Below are 15,355 nucleotides of genomic sequence, written 5' to 3' on the forward strand. Positions count from 1 at the left end.
GTTGGAAAGAGGGAACCGATTACAAGGATCTACATGAGGTCTCCTCTTGGGGTACGGACAACAGAAAAGTGGGTGAAGGGAGACGCAGAACAGGGAAAGATATGACAAAATAGTAATTTATAAATTATCAAGGACTCATGAGGGAGGGGGGAGCGGGGAGGGAGGGGAAAAGAGGATTTGCTGCAAAGGGCTTAAGTGCAGAGCAAATGCTTTGAAAATGATGAGGGCAATGAATGTACAGATGTGCTTTATGCAATTGATGTATGTATGGATTGTGCTAAGAGTTGTATGAGTCCCTAATAAAATGTAAAAAAAAAGAATTGTAAAAGCCCCCAATAAAATGATCTTTTAATAATAAAACAAAAACCATGTAATCCTCATTTGTTATCTTTTCAGTTAGACTTTTCTTTGGTGGATTAAAGATGACCACCAAGTCTTTGCCACTCTCTCCCTTGAGAGGTGGACTCTGTGACTTCACCAACGGAACATGAAGTGAGTGAGATCGTGTGTAACGTCTGAGGCATAAAAAGATCTGCAGCTTTGGCCATTTGAAATACTTCCTCTGGGAAGAGAGCAGAGCTGTGAGAAGTGCACATACCCTGCTGGAGAAGGAATCCATGGAACATTCCTTATGTTCCAGCCTGAGTTAAGCTCCCCACTGCCAGCAGTCTGGTGGAACAGAGGAGCCACCCAGCTGATGCCTGCCTGGATTTTCAATTCATAGGATCACGAACAAACAAAATGACTGCTGTTTTTCTTTATTTTTTTTATTGCTGTTTTTCAAGTGATGAAGTTCTGGAGTGATTTGTTATCTATAGCACCAGATAATTGAAGCCATTATCTATTACCCCAGCTAGCTTTGGAGAGTATTAATATTCCTTTTAGGTGACCTTCCTTTAAAAAGCAATAATTCGTGAGAAGGATTAAATATTAGGGTAACTGGTTCCAGAGAAAATTTTTACACATTAAGAATGGTAGGATTGTTGTGTGTGTATATGAGTGTGTGTGTATGAGTGTGTGTTAGGGTGTGTGTGAGTGTGTGTGTATGTGCGTGAGGGTGTGTGTATGAGTGTGTGTGTGAGGGTGGGGAGTGGGGCTTTTGTATGGTAGGAAGAAGGAGACACTTTAAAGAGAAAAAGACAGAAGCGATCACGAAGTGATATTGTTAAGACAGTATATTGTTAAGTCAGAAATTATTTTCTGCCAATAATATATATTGATTTGAAGTTTATTTAATCTATGGTTTGCAAATCAGGAACACTTTTGATTAGCGACAAATTGTTTCAAATAGAAAGAAACTTCCAAAAATTCATATGCCCCATTCTATCTACATTGCCGTAGAAAACAGCTGGGAAATAGTGTCTACCTAATAACCATTTATCCTAAAATACAGCTTCCAGTCCAATCCTGGAGTTTCAGTTTCTCAAGACTGACTGCATATCGATTTCTCTTCAAAAGAGCACAATGCCCAGGACAAAGTACTCTTTATCAATTATCAAGATCATTCGACTGAAAGGTTATGTGTTGAGATACTAAAGTCAAGTCTGTAGTTCAAACTTACTAGCTTCTCGGAAGGTGAATGATGAGGATTTCCATTCCTGTAAAGATTTATAGCCTCGGAAATCCTAGGGAGCAGCTCTACTCTGCCCTATATGGTCACTGAGTGAGAACTGACTCAATGGGAGTGAGTTTTTACTTATTTGTTATTCAGAAGATTGGTCTCATGGAAGATTTCAGGACAATGGCATGATATGAGTGGGTCACCCCCACTCTATGGACCCTAGGATTCTATTGCCCAGAATAGTTCAAAACTATTTCTCAATATTAAAGACAAATTATAAGTACTTTTATTTATCGATTACTTTCTCTGCCAGGCAATATGTTCCAATTTTGTACACATGATCTAATTTTATGGTCTTGTAACAGAAAGAAGATGATACTATTTCTCTCTCAAATAATTATGTCATAGAGATGTCAGCTCACACAGCTAGGAAGCACCAGAAGCAAATCAATCAAAGCAATTGCTGTTGAGTGGATTTGGACTCATGGTGACCCATTTGCTTCAGAGTAGAACTGTGGTCCATCACGCTTCATAACCGTGACCTTGCAGGTGCAGATTGCTGGGCATTTCTTCTGAGTAGCGGTGTGCAGAACCATCTGTGCCTCCCCAGGAGTACTCCAACAGTAGTAGAAAGTAGGACTTAAATTTTAAATCTGTTTGTCTCCAGAGTCAGAAACCAGTTATTAACTATCATTCTATACTGCCTAGAATCTTGTTCTATTCAACAATTTTTCTATGGCTTATCCCTTATTCTCTTGATGCAACATCAGGATTGGAGGAAGGCCTATTAACGATCTCCGGTATGCAGGTGACACAACGTTGTTTGCTGAAAATCAGGAAGACTTGAGTACTTGCTGATGGAGATCAAGGATTGCAGTGTTCAGTATGGATCACAACTCAATGTAAGGAAGACCAAAAGCCTCAAAACTGGACCAGTAAATAACACCATGATAAATAGAGGAAAGGTTGACGTTGTCAAGCGCCTTATCTTGCTTGGGTCCACAATCAATGCTCATTGAAGCAGCAGGCACGAGATCAAAGGGTGCTTTATATTAGGGAAATAGATGACAATACCTCTGTAAAGTATTGAAAAACAAAGATGTTACTTTGAGGACTAAGGTGCGCCTCACCCACGTCATGTTATTTTCCATTGCCTCGTGCATATGAAAGTTGGACATAGTATAAGTAAGACTGAAGAAGAACTGATGTATTTGAATTATGGTGCTGGAGAAGGATGTTGAAAGTACCCTGGATTGTTAAGAGGACAGACTGATCTGTCTTGGAAGAAGTATGACCAGAGTGCTCCTTAGAGGCCAGGAATCGTGAGACTTCATCTCACATATGGACATGTTGTGAAGGGAGATCAGCCTCTGGAGAAAGACATAGTACTTGGTACAGTGGGGGGACAGAGAAGGAGAGGAAGGCCCCTGGAGGAGATGGATGGACACAGAGGCTGCAGCAATGGGCTCACGCAGAGGAGCAATTGTGAGGATGGCTCCGGACAGGGCAATGTTTCATTCCATTGTGCATAGATTGGCTATAGGTCAGACGTGATTTGATGGCACTCAACAACAACATCCTTTATGCTTATAGTGAATGTATTCAGTGAGCATCTGTTACATACAAGGCTGTGTGTTGCAATGGTCATTTAGAGGTGAAACTCAGTGGAAGGAAAGAACAGGAGTAGGTGTCTAGATAATAATGGTGGGATAGTTTATGAACTACAGGCTTGGAAGCCCTTGTTAGCTTTACAGTTTTACTATGGCTTGTGCCTTATGCCGCTGATGCAGCAAACACATTCACTAACTCAACGAGCACTGCACAACAGCAGCTTGGTGCTGAATGCTGTCTCGTGTCAGAAGCCATTGGGTTGGTTGAATAAGAGGAAGAGATTGACCATAACTTTTGTCATTTTAAGATGTGTATTATTAAAGCTAATCTCTCCTGGAAAAGTTAACCCAAATCTTAATTTAAAAATGAATATTTTTAACCTATTAATATCTCAGAAATGGCCCATATTTTATAATCATTTCTACTTTGAATGGTAGCATTTCAATTTCAAGAAAAGCTTTTAGTCATGTTTCTTCCAGTTAATGATGCTTCTTACAAGTGATGGAGACTTAGATGAATTAAAACATGATAAATACAAAATATGGCCGTTGCTTGCCAGATATTAATTATTCACTATCCTGTATTATGTAAGATTTCCCTCTACATAATGCCTTTATCAACTTGCTTTTCTCTTCTTGGCCTTAAATATGTGTTTACTCCAGTTATGGCCATTTATTTTCCTTCATTCTTTAACCTTTCATATTTCTATCTTCAGTCCCAACTTATTTCCTGGGCTCTTATTTATAACCGGTACCGGAATATTTCTACTTTGCTGTTCTAATGCCATCTCAAACACAGTACAACTCACCGTCTCCCCCTCCAAGCCAGCTTCTCCCCCAGGCTTCCCGGAGCTATTGGTTCTCTTAGCAGTTCCGAATCTAAACTCTGGGAACCATCCTTTGCTCTTCCTTTTACTTTGTGTGTGAGCCTGGGTTGACCAGGAAAACAAACTCATAGACACTCAGATGTGTATAAGAAAGAGCTTTATATCAAAGAGTAATTGTATATTAAGAAAACATCCCAGTCCAGTCCAGATCAAGTACATAAGTCCAATATACTAGCCCCTATGTTCAATACAAAACCATAAATTTCTCTTTAGATTCACACAGTACATGCAATGATGCCGAATGCAGGAAGATCACAAGCCAGTGGTGGATCTAGTGGCACTGGAAGCATCTCAGCCTTGGTGCGGGTCTCCAGGTAGCTCCTGCAGCTCCACGGCTCTGGCTGTCCTCCACATGGCTTGTCAACAGGAAGGTCAGAGAGAGAGAGAGAGAGAGAGAGAGAGAGAGAGAGAGAGAGAGAGAGAGAGAGAGAGAGAGAGAGAGAGAGAAAGAGAAGAGACAGAACTCGCGAGCCTTCTCCCAGGAGAAAAAGAAGAAGTTCCCAGAATCCTCCTGTTGGGTGTTACCTTGTGACCTGATTGACAAGCTAAAGGGCACCCCTCAAATTGACAGGAGATTATGTGACTGCCACACTTTGTATCACATCTCCCCCATATTGCATGTTACCAAGATTATTCTTCTTAGATTTCTTTCCAGTTCCACTATTCCAAGCCCTTGTCTAGTTACGCATGGAGTACTCCAGTGATTTCTCCCTCTCCCTCCAGTTTTCTTCCATTGTTACCACTTTACATTTCCCCTAGTATTGTACTGCACACTTGATTCCCTCTAAAAAGAATTGAACAGCTTATCGCTGATCACCTAAAAATTTTTAAAACAGCTTTGAAAAATGTCCAGGCTTTCCCGAGTCATTCTTCTTCAGCGTCATCAGCCACCATCTAACCTGGAGACTATTCTGCATGTTTTAAATTTCTCAGGTTTGGCCTTCACGTTGTTGAGAAATCTCGACTCCCATCTGTTGGCTTATTAAGAGTTTAGTGTACAGTGAACCCTTTTTCTCCAGTTGCTATAGCACCTCATGTACTTATCCTTCAAAGCATGAAAATATCTAATGAGAGTTAAAGGATTTGAGGGCAAAGATTTGGCTACATCCGTCCATATTTGCAGGGCTGATAGTCTTTTAATTTTTAGTTTTTAAACTCTTTATCAAAGTTTGAGTGAATGTGTACAGGAAAAATTTGTTTTCCATTCAACAATTTATCTCCATTCAACATTTTATCTCATGACATTGGTTGCATTTCCCTCAATGTAATAGCCCTCTTTCTTCCCACTTCCTCTCTGGATTTCCCATGTCCATTTGTCCTTTCCTGTCCCTTCTTGCTTTCCGAGCTCTGCCTTTGGGAAGTTTTGCCCTTGTGTAGTTGATGTACTGAGGAGTATATTGCTCCCTGGCGTTATTGTTTGAGTGATAAGCTTGTCTATTGCTTGGCTGAAAGTCGATTCCCAGGGATGGGCTCAATTCTAGGTTTGCAGGGTGTCTAAGGGCCAGAATCTTGGGGGTTCCATCAGTCTCTACCAGACAACTATGTCTAGTCTTTTATATGCTTTTGAATTTTGTCTGACATTTTTCTCTCTGTTGTGATCACAATTAGATCAGACAGTCAGTAGTGGTAGTTTAGCACCATATATTTCCCCTGGGATTAGGATAGTGGGGAATGCGGTTTGCACGGTCTACGAGTCCTTTGGATGAATTATTTTATTCAATCTTTGATTTTCATCACTCTTACTTGTTTTGGTCATGGAGGGACCAATAGTTGCATCTTAAATGACTGCTGGCTAACGTTTAAGACCCGAGTTGCTACCCACTAGATTAGTATGTAGGACATTATTGTTGCAGATGTTTAGCTGTTTCCTGGGGCTCTGGTCCTAAGTCCTCAAGTCCAGTGGCTCATTCCCTCAAGGGGTATGGTGTTGGCTAAGTTTGCCGAACTTTGAAAGCCTGGAAGTCTTTCAAATAAATTTTTGATGTGGAAATTAACCTCACCCTCAAATTCATTTCACAGATGAGGAGACAGAAGCTCAGAGAAAAGTTAAAATATTCTTGGTATAAAGCCAAGCATTTGTTGACAGTTCTAGTTTGTATATTGAAGGGTTGGCTTATGCAGAAGAGCAGAATTCGAGAAAGAGGACATTTTCTAACACAGGTGGGACGCTGGGTAAAGGTTCAGCACTTGCTTTACTTTTATGTCTCTTGAAAATAGTTGGTTGCTCACTGTTTGCTCTTCGAATAAAATCTCTCCAGCAGGTGCTCCAAGAACGTCAAGCAGGTTGGCTTTGGGGCCCAGAGGAAGAGCTACTACTGCCCAGTGGTGACAACTAGCCTCGGGCTTTCCGCGGTAAGAAGGGCGCCAGGGCACGCCCCTGGCTGGAATCTGTGGACTAAGCAGCCGCGTGGCCTTGGCCGGGTCCCAGGAAAGAAGAGTAAGGGGCTTTCCACCTGCCCCCAGCCTAACCCGGCATTGGAAGCCTCGCGCATTCCAGCCATTCGTGCCCCGCCCTCTTAACTGGCAGGCCCTCCCCGAGCCCAGTCCCTCGCCCCGCCCCCTACGCCCTGCGGACTCGCTCCCGCGTCAGGCGCGCGCGCGCACGGGGAGGCGGGAGGCCGGACGGGCGCTCCTCCGCGGGGACGAGCGCGCAGGCGCCGTCGGGGAAGTCGCTGCAGACCCGAATTCCAAGTCCGGTGGGCGGCGGGGTAAGAGGCCGGGGTCCGTGGGGCTCTGGCGCTCCGGGCTGTGCCGGGAGAGGCTCGCGACGCCGGGAGGCTGCTCTTCGCCGCGTCTCGAGGCGGTTCGGTGGAGGCCATTGGGCTCTTCCTTCCGCCCCGCGGAAGGGGACGGACGCGGGGCCGCCTCAGCGCAGCCGGCTGACGCGGTGCGGAGCGAGGGCGCGGGGTTGGTGGAGGCCTAGGCTCGCGCGTCCCTGGTGCCCGTGGCCTTCGGGACCTGGCCCTTCGGAGCTCCAGGAGAAGCGGCAGGGGCAGGGGTCTCGTGGCGCTGCTCGGGATGGACGGAACCTCCAGATTAAGGGACAGATTACGATACAAGAAGCGGGCAGGGCGCTCTTGGTTGAAAGGCCCGCCGTGGCGGCGTCTACGAGCTGAATGGTGACGTTTTGCACGGCTAACCAAACCCTAGGCTCGCTGTCGCTGGAGCTGGAAGGGGCGGTTTGCACCCGTAAAAATTCCCAAACCAAGCTCACTGCCATGTAGTGGCTTCCGACCCACACCAACCCTACAGAACAGAGCAGAACGGCGCCCGTGGGTTTCCGAGATGTAAATCTTTATCGGAATAGAGCGCCTCTAATTTTTCTTGCGGGGCGGCCGGTAGTTTCGAACTGTTGACCTTCTGGTTAGCAACCTTCGAAAGGGTACGAGGCAGTTCTCTTCCGCCTGGTAAGGTCGCACGGAGTCAGAATAGCCTTGATAGCAAAGGGTTTGGTTCCCGTTCCACAAGGACGCCGGGCTCGCTACCTGTTTGGCCACTCCGCGGAGCGGGCATAGGTTAGGAAGCAACTCTACAGGTGGGAAACATAGCCAGCCCTTGAACTGTTTTAAGAAGAGCAATTTAAAGATTCTCACACTGTATTTCTAAAGTTAGGTAACCGCTCCTTTCCACAGGAGGCGCTCCGTTTGGCAAATACTTCATGGCTACTTAGTTTCTGAATGCAGGGAAGATTCCCCCCCCCCCACCCCCCCCTCCTCCAAATCCGAAGTGATTCTAACTCCTATTAATGCTATAGGACAAAGTAAAATTGCCCTATTGGGTAATCCTTAACAGGAGCCACATCTTTCTTCTGCGGAGAAGGTTGGTAGATTCTTTTACTCACTGCGCCACCAGGGTGTCCTGTGGGGAACACAGCACTGAAACCAAGAAGATTCTCCCTGCTTGCATGGAGCTTATATTCATATTGATCAATGTGATTTTCCGTCGTACCTTTTTTAATAGAAATTTGCAATGTGCAGAAGAATAAAATTCCTTTCATACCTTACTGATTGAAATATACTCATATGTACAGTTGTGACTGGGTGGCACAAATGGTTAGGCACGGGACTACCAACTGGAAGACTATCGGTTCAAATCTACCACAAGGATTCTTGGAAACAAGGCCTGGAGATCTGCTTCTGAAAGTCACCGCCTTTAACTAAGCCCCATGGAGTTCTACTCTGCATACTTGGGGTCATCGCAAGTCATAACTGACAGCAACTAAAGATATAATAACTTGCCACAAATTAAAACCTCTTTTAACCACCACTCATATCAAAAGAAAGAACATCCCCAATAGCTCAGATCGTCCTTGGGAGCTTCTCAATTATGATCTTCTTTTTCTCCAAAGGCAAACTTTTTCTAACACCATTTGGATCAATTTGGACTATTTATGAGACTTTCCTAAATGGAACAATATGGTGTATATTCTTTGGTGTCTAACTTTTTTGCTCAGATTTCTATTTATGTGATTGTTCCCTGTTGTTTGAAAACAATTTCTCATAAGAAGAAAATTAAATTGGGCAATGGGACAGGAAAACTTTAGGTAGGGGTAGTTCTGAATGAGTTTTCTGAGGGAGTGACGAGATACGGCATGAATAACAAGAGACTAGAGAAGGGAAGAGTTGGGTTAAGAACATCCTGAACAGAAGGAATGCAAGGGTGTGAATGAACCTGACGGGTCTAGGAAAAGAGAAGAGAGAGACATCCTTGTAGGACAGCAGGGGGAGTTGAAGTTGGAAAGACGTCAGATCTCTGGGTTTTATGCCCTGGATATTTAGATTGTACTCTGCATGTAACAGCTGTTAGGAAGAGGCATGACCTGGTGTTCTTTGACTTGTAGTAGGAACCACATGAGGAAGAAAGGAAGGTCTATTTATATACTCACCAAAGAATATAGTCTTAAAAAGGGGCAATAATCTTGGGTGAATCACCACCGTTTGGAAAAACTTTTGCATTGTGAGGATTTATATTAATTCAGTTACAATTTTGCTACCAAAAAGAAAATTCAGGAGATACTTTATAAATTAGACATCTATTGTGTTAGGTGCTAGTCAATTCCAACTCAGTGGCCCTGTGTGACAGAGTGAACCTGCCCATGCGTCTTTTTCTAAGCTGGAATCTTTACAGTTGCAGCTTCCCAAGTTGTCCTCCCGTGGAGCTGCTGGCTGGCTTTTAGCTGACATCCTTTGAATTAGCAGGCCAATGCTTAACTCCTGTGCCCCCAGGGACAATGCAGTTAATTTCTGTTTGGGCCTCTTTTTTTTAAACATCATTTTATTGGGGTCTCACACAGCTCTTATCACAATACATAATACATCAATTGTGTAAAGCACATTTGTACATTCATTGCCCTCATCATTCTCAAACCATTTGCTCTCCACCCAAGCTCCTGGCATCAGCTCCTCATTTTTTCTCCTCCTTCCCCACTCCCCTTTCCCTCATGAACCCTTGATAATTTATAAATTATTATTTTGTCATATCTTGCTCTGTCCCACGTCTCCCTTCACCCACTTTTCTGTTGTCTGTCCCCCAGGGAAGAGGTCACATGTAGATCCTTGAAATAGGTTCCCCCTTTCTAACCCACCCTCTCTATTCCCTCCCAGTATCACCACTCACACCACTGGTCCAGAGGGGATCATCTGCCCTGGATTCCCTGTGTTTCCAGTTCCTATCTGTACCAGTGTACATCCTCTGGTCTAGCCAGACTTGCAAGGTAGGATTCGGATCATGACAATGACGAGGGAGGGGGAAGCATTTAGGAACTAGAGGAAAGCTATATTTTTCATCGTTGCTACATCACACCCTGACTGGCTCTTCTCCCCAACACCCTTCTGTAAGGGGATCTCCAGTGGCAGACAAATGGGCTTTGGGTCTCTATTCCGCACTCCCCCACCCTCATTCACTATGGTAGGATTTTTGTTCTGACGATGCCTGATCCCTTCAACATCTCATGATCGCACACGCTGGTGTGCTTCTTCCATGTGGACTTTGTTGCTTCTGAACTAGATGGCTGCTTGTTTACTTTCAAGCCTTTAAGACCCCAGACGCTATATCTTTTGATAGCCGGGCACCATCAGATTTCTTCACCACATTTGGTTGTTCACCCGCTTTGTCTTCAGCGGTTGTGTTGCGAAGGTGAGCATATAGAATGCTAATTTAATAGAAGAAAGTATTCTTGCATTGAGGGAGTACTTGAGTGGAGGCCCAATGTCCTACTGTTACCTTAATACTAAACCTATAAATATATGCAGATAGATTTATTTCCCCATCCTCATATATATATTTGCATATGTACATGTCTTTATCGAGACCTCTATAAATGCCCTTTGCCTCCCAGCTCATTCTTCTGTTTTCTTTGACTTTCCTCCTGTCCCACTATCATGCTCAGTCCCCACTAGGGTTTCAGCAATTCCTCTTGGTTATATTACCCTTGATCATGCCCAACCAGGCCTCCTACACCCGCCTCACCACCAAATTGGATTGCTTCTTCCCTTGTCCCTGGGTTTATTAACACCACTACCTTTTCCCCCACCTCCCCCTCGCCCATGTCCCCGCTGAACTGTCACTCCCATTGTTGTTTTCTCCTCCAACCATCCAGCCTATCTTATTTAGATAGACCTGTGGAGACAAGAACTTGTTTGGGCCTCTTAGAGAGGAACTTGGTTCTTTCAGAGAAAGAACCAAGGCTCACTTAAATTTTGGACAGCTCTAAATTTTAAAATATTTTCCTAATATATAATTGAAATACTTTAAAGTTATCTTCAGTTATCTTTACCTCCCATTCAGTACCCATGCCTTCTGTTGGATGGGCTTTTTGTTTGTTTTTCATTTCAGTACAGGACTTTGAAATGATGTGTCATGGTTTCTGGAGTTAGATTCGGTCCATCCATAGATGCTGTCCAAATCTTTTGTAATCACTCATCTGTCATTCTTGTTAGCAAGCTTGATCAAGATGGTATCAATTAAAAACAGTATGTTCATTCCAAGTTCCTTATGAATATTGTTATTTTGAACATAATTTTTGTTGTTTAAAATTCCTGTGGAAATATTTTGGCGCAGTAAGTGTTGGGCTGCTAACCTCAAGGTAGGGAGTTCAAATCCACCAGCTGTTCCACAAGAGAAAGATGAGGCCGTCTGCCCCCATAGAGATTTACAGCCTTAGAACTCTCACACCACCTTTCTACTTTGTCTTAGAGCAGGGTGCTCGCGCTTTGTCAGCATGCGAGCTACCTATAAAATGATCAAGTCAGAATGATCTACCAACAACAAAAATGCAAAACATTTATTTTTATTTATGGATTACATTTATTCATAAATGCACTGAGAAGTCTTTATATGTACAGTGTATATTTATTTACCTTGAATAACCACATGAATCCATATTGCACAACACAATTACATATGTACATTTTTTGTCATTACCTGAGTTTAATGACTTGCACTGAATGGAATGAGCCAGGGATGCATAGTCTGGACAGTAGCTGCTGACAGCCAGCCTCAAGCACACTTCAAATGATCATCAGTCCTGGTGGAATGGTACTTGGACTTAATGGGCTTTATGTGGGAAAGGCTGACTTACGTAAATAGGTAGAGCCGAATAACGCAGTCAAGGAGTTAGCACATTTTCTCGTGTTTGGGTACTTTCCCTCTGCGAGTAAGTTCCAGAACTGTTCATGTGCTCTGGACGTCAGCTGAATGTCGGCTTGTGTCAAAATCTCCCATACCATAAGAAAGTGATACGTGTTTGTCTCTTTACTTGTCCAGCTCCTCCACTTATTTTAATACCCTTCATACATTTAAGGTCTAAAAGTTGGCGATAACTTGTCAGTTTTGCTGCACTTAGAGCAGTTGTTTGCGCATGCGTCTGACACCTCAGATTGCATCTGGTTGGCTGCTGTATATCAGTTAAGTGACAGGATTGATGATAGGCTTACATTTTTTTTCTTTTTTTACATTTTATTAGGGACTCATACAACTCTTATCACCATCCATACAATCACTTAGACTCTTCTCAAGCTCGGGTCTCCGTGGAAGTGATAACATCACTCTGATCAAGAGAAGAAGTAACTGACTACATGTTGAAAGTGCCCCAGCACCGCTCCCACTTTTTTCTTTTCTAAATTTGAAGAACGACAATGGAGAAGCTGCCCTTCATGACCATAGTGGTCTTAATAGGACTAATAGTACGGTGGACAGTTTCTCTTCATTCTTACTCAGGTAATATATTTTTACTGTTTAAAAGATAGAGAAATATTCCTCTGGATAAAGTTTCATGGGAGTGGAAAGCTGCTTCTTTCTCCACAGAGCACCTTGTGATTTCAAACTGCTGACCTTGCAGTTAGCTTAATACTGTGCCACCAGGGCACGGTTGGATGAAGTATTTTATGGGTGTGTGTGGGTGGTGGTGAAGGGTTTAATAGGGTACAGTATTTTTGACTGGCACAAAGAAGAACTAATGCCAGTGCAACGATGTCTGGGTAAGAATTACGTAGACACATGTTGTGAGGGGACAAAAATGTATTCTACAGAAGATGCCAAATTAAGAAATACTTACGCATTAGGCAGGGAGGGGAGAGAAATGGGATCATCTTCATGGGAGAAGCAGGGTCACAGTGGCTCTTTATTTAGTTATTTATGCATATTAAACTTAGTGTTACACACCTCCCAGCTGCTCTCGAGGAGAAAGACCTGGCAGGCTGCTCCTGTAAAGACTGACATCCTTGGAAACCCTGAAAAGGGACAATGAGTTGGCAGTACTTTGTTTTTGTCTTTATGTCCCAGGTACTGTGTTTGGCACTAGGTGAATACCAATGCTCTCCATAGGAACGTGGTCACAGTAGTCACATGTACAAGTATGTGTGAAGTCCAAACATGGTATGGGAAAGCGATCTGGACATGTTAGAGGAGGTTCTTCAGGGGAGGTGATGTTTGAAAGAGGAGTTGAGATTAGCTAGGGAAATGAAATGAGGGAATGCATTTTATGATTGTTATTTTTTAACTTTATATTATGGTTTGAGTGAAAGTTTATAGAGCAAATTGGTTTACCACCTAACAATTAATACACGTCTTGTTTTGCAATATTGATTGTGATCCCCATAATGTAACAATACTCAAAGAAGGTATTTAGACATGAGGAGTGTGCAGACACAATGTCATGAGAGATCATGGCTATTATAATTATGTAACACCCTATCCACTGCCATTGAGTTGATTCTGACACCTAGTGACTCTATAGGACAGAATAGAACTGCACCTTTGGTTTTCTGAACTAGAAATTTGCTATAGACTTTAAATCGGTCTTGTAGAGTGGCTGGTGGGTTTGAACTGCTGACCTTGTGCTCCACAGCCCAACTTGTAACCTACTCTGCCACCAGGGCTCCCAGAGTAGCATAAAAAGAAGAATACAAAGGGAGAGAGGGAACATGTAGCTAGACAGTTGTTGTTGTTTTTTTAATATGGAACGCTTCACAAATTTATGTTATCCTTGCACAAGGGCTATGCTAATCTTCTCTGTATCGTTCCAATTTTAGTATATGCGCTGTCAAAGCGAGCACTTGGATTTATAATTAACTAGGAAAACTGTTATTTGAACTTTTGAGAAAAAATATGGTGTATGGTGGTGAAAAAGGATAAGAAAGAGGTTGGAAGTAAAAAGACCATACATTCGGAGACAGTGATAGAAGAGCTGCGCCACCATTAGTATTTCCCATACGCTAGACACAGAATGTCCTTAATATTCACCACAGCATTTTAGATAGAAAATGTTTCTCATTTACAAATGGGAAGTGAGATGACTGGGATTGAATGAGACAGCTGGCAACTGGGATTAAAATTTTATTTTAAAATCAGTACTTACTTTTATGACTTCACACTGCAGCCTCCATATAAGAAGAAAGCTTGAACAAAGGTAAGATGTAAAAATGAATTTGAGTAATTTTAAGGAAATAAAACATTTTGGAACATAAATTCAAATCTTAGTTTCTCTCCTTGTTTATAGGGTATTAGTTAATCTCTCTGAACTTGAGGAACCTCTACTACCAAGTGGTGCTATCAGCATATGTCTGAATGATGTTTTGTTTTTAATATGAGGGTTCCGGTACTTCAGAATGTTCATGGAAAAGTGGAATGAAAAAGAATGGGATTTTTCCATGAGCTTTTTGAAGCCCCCTCTTGGTGTAGGACTGCAACCAGCACACTTATGATTCACATCTCCTATCTCATTTGATCTTCACATCAGATCATTTAACCTGACAATATTTATGGAGTGTCTGCTGTACCATGAGCACTCTTCTGGTCATTAGGGTGGTCAAGAATAATGGAATATTCTCTTGAAAAGCTCACAGTCTGGTAGATAGGGTGCACATAAAATGCATACTACATTAACGTGAAGTGTCTTATGAACAAAGCAGGAGCCCCAGTGACACATGGCTAAGAGCTCAGCTGCTAACCACCACAAGGTTGGCGGTTCGAATCCACCAGTGGCACTACGACATGCTTCCTTAGAGATTACAGTCTTGCAATCCCTAGAGGAGGGCAGCTTCACTCTTCTTTGTAGGTCACTGTGAGTTGGAATCGACTCTGTGGCCAGGGTATGAATAGGGGAGATTGGGAACACAAGAGCAGACATTTAGTTCAGATGAAGACTTAAAGAATACAGCCTTTCAGGGTGTTCTGAAAGGGAGAGAAGGTCTGTCCTAGGCAGATGAGGTGGGTGAGGAGAGTATTCCATACACAGTTGAGTTTGAACCAGCCAGCTGTAAAGATGAAGTGTGTGAGGACAAAGAAAAGGGAAGAATTTGAGGATGATCCTCATCTCTACTCAAACGTACTGAGATGGAAAGCCTAGATGTAGAACAGATTCACGGTGTATGTGTGTAATAAATTCCATTAATTGGATGTGCTCGGATTTGGGAGCATTTTTGTCTCATAAAAAGGGGTGTGTTTTGAATGTTGGGAGTTTGGTGAGAGGGGCACCAGAACACATTAGTCCATCTCCAGCTCGTCACAGAGAGCACTTTATTTGCAGAGCTAGATTCTGGTGTCATCGTTCTCCAGTACTGCTCTCTGGTGAGCTAGACTGTATCAATTGCTATACTTGATTTTTTCCCTCGTGAAATTGTCACCAACACCTAACAATCACAAGAACCAAAGCAGGCAGGCTCCCTTACACCCAGCCCTCGGATAGAGCAAAACAAGTGGAAGTGATGAGGCAGAAACGATTTGCTGCCATTCCCAGAGCAGACTTGATCGGGGGCTCCTGTTTCAAGCCTGCCTGGCATTTCCCACGTGTGAGGGTT

At 43.1% G+C, this 15,355-nt stretch overlaps 1 protein-coding gene and 1 non-coding gene across 2 annotated transcripts in view; one reads left to right on the forward strand and one right to left on the reverse strand.

The window, feature by feature from the left end:
• The first annotated feature begins 6,661 nt into the window (after positions 1-6,661).
• Positions 6,662-15,355, forward strand: part of ALG6 (ALG6 alpha-1,3-glucosyltransferase) — a 63,657-nt gene continuing 54,963 nt past the window's right edge. The window contains exons 1-2 of the mRNA XM_075557149.1: positions 6,662-6,766; positions 12,022-12,275. Coding sequence (XP_075413264.1) covers positions 12,194-12,275 — 82 coding nt within the window. The 5' untranslated portion in view covers positions 6,662-6,766; positions 12,022-12,193. The remainder of the gene's footprint in view (positions 6,767-12,021; positions 12,276-15,355) is intronic.
• Positions 13,508-13,612, reverse strand: LOC142438232 (U6 spliceosomal RNA). The gene has a single exon (XR_012782654.1). It is a non-coding gene; the product is annotated as a U6 spliceosomal RNA (small nuclear RNA).

The sequence above is a fragment of the Tenrec ecaudatus genome, chromosome 1 (assembly GCF_050624435.1).
Source record: "Tenrec ecaudatus isolate mTenEca1 chromosome 1, mTenEca1.hap1, whole genome shotgun sequence".
In the NCBI taxonomy this organism is placed as follows: Eukaryota; Metazoa; Chordata; class Mammalia; order Afrosoricida; family Tenrecidae; genus Tenrec; species Tenrec ecaudatus.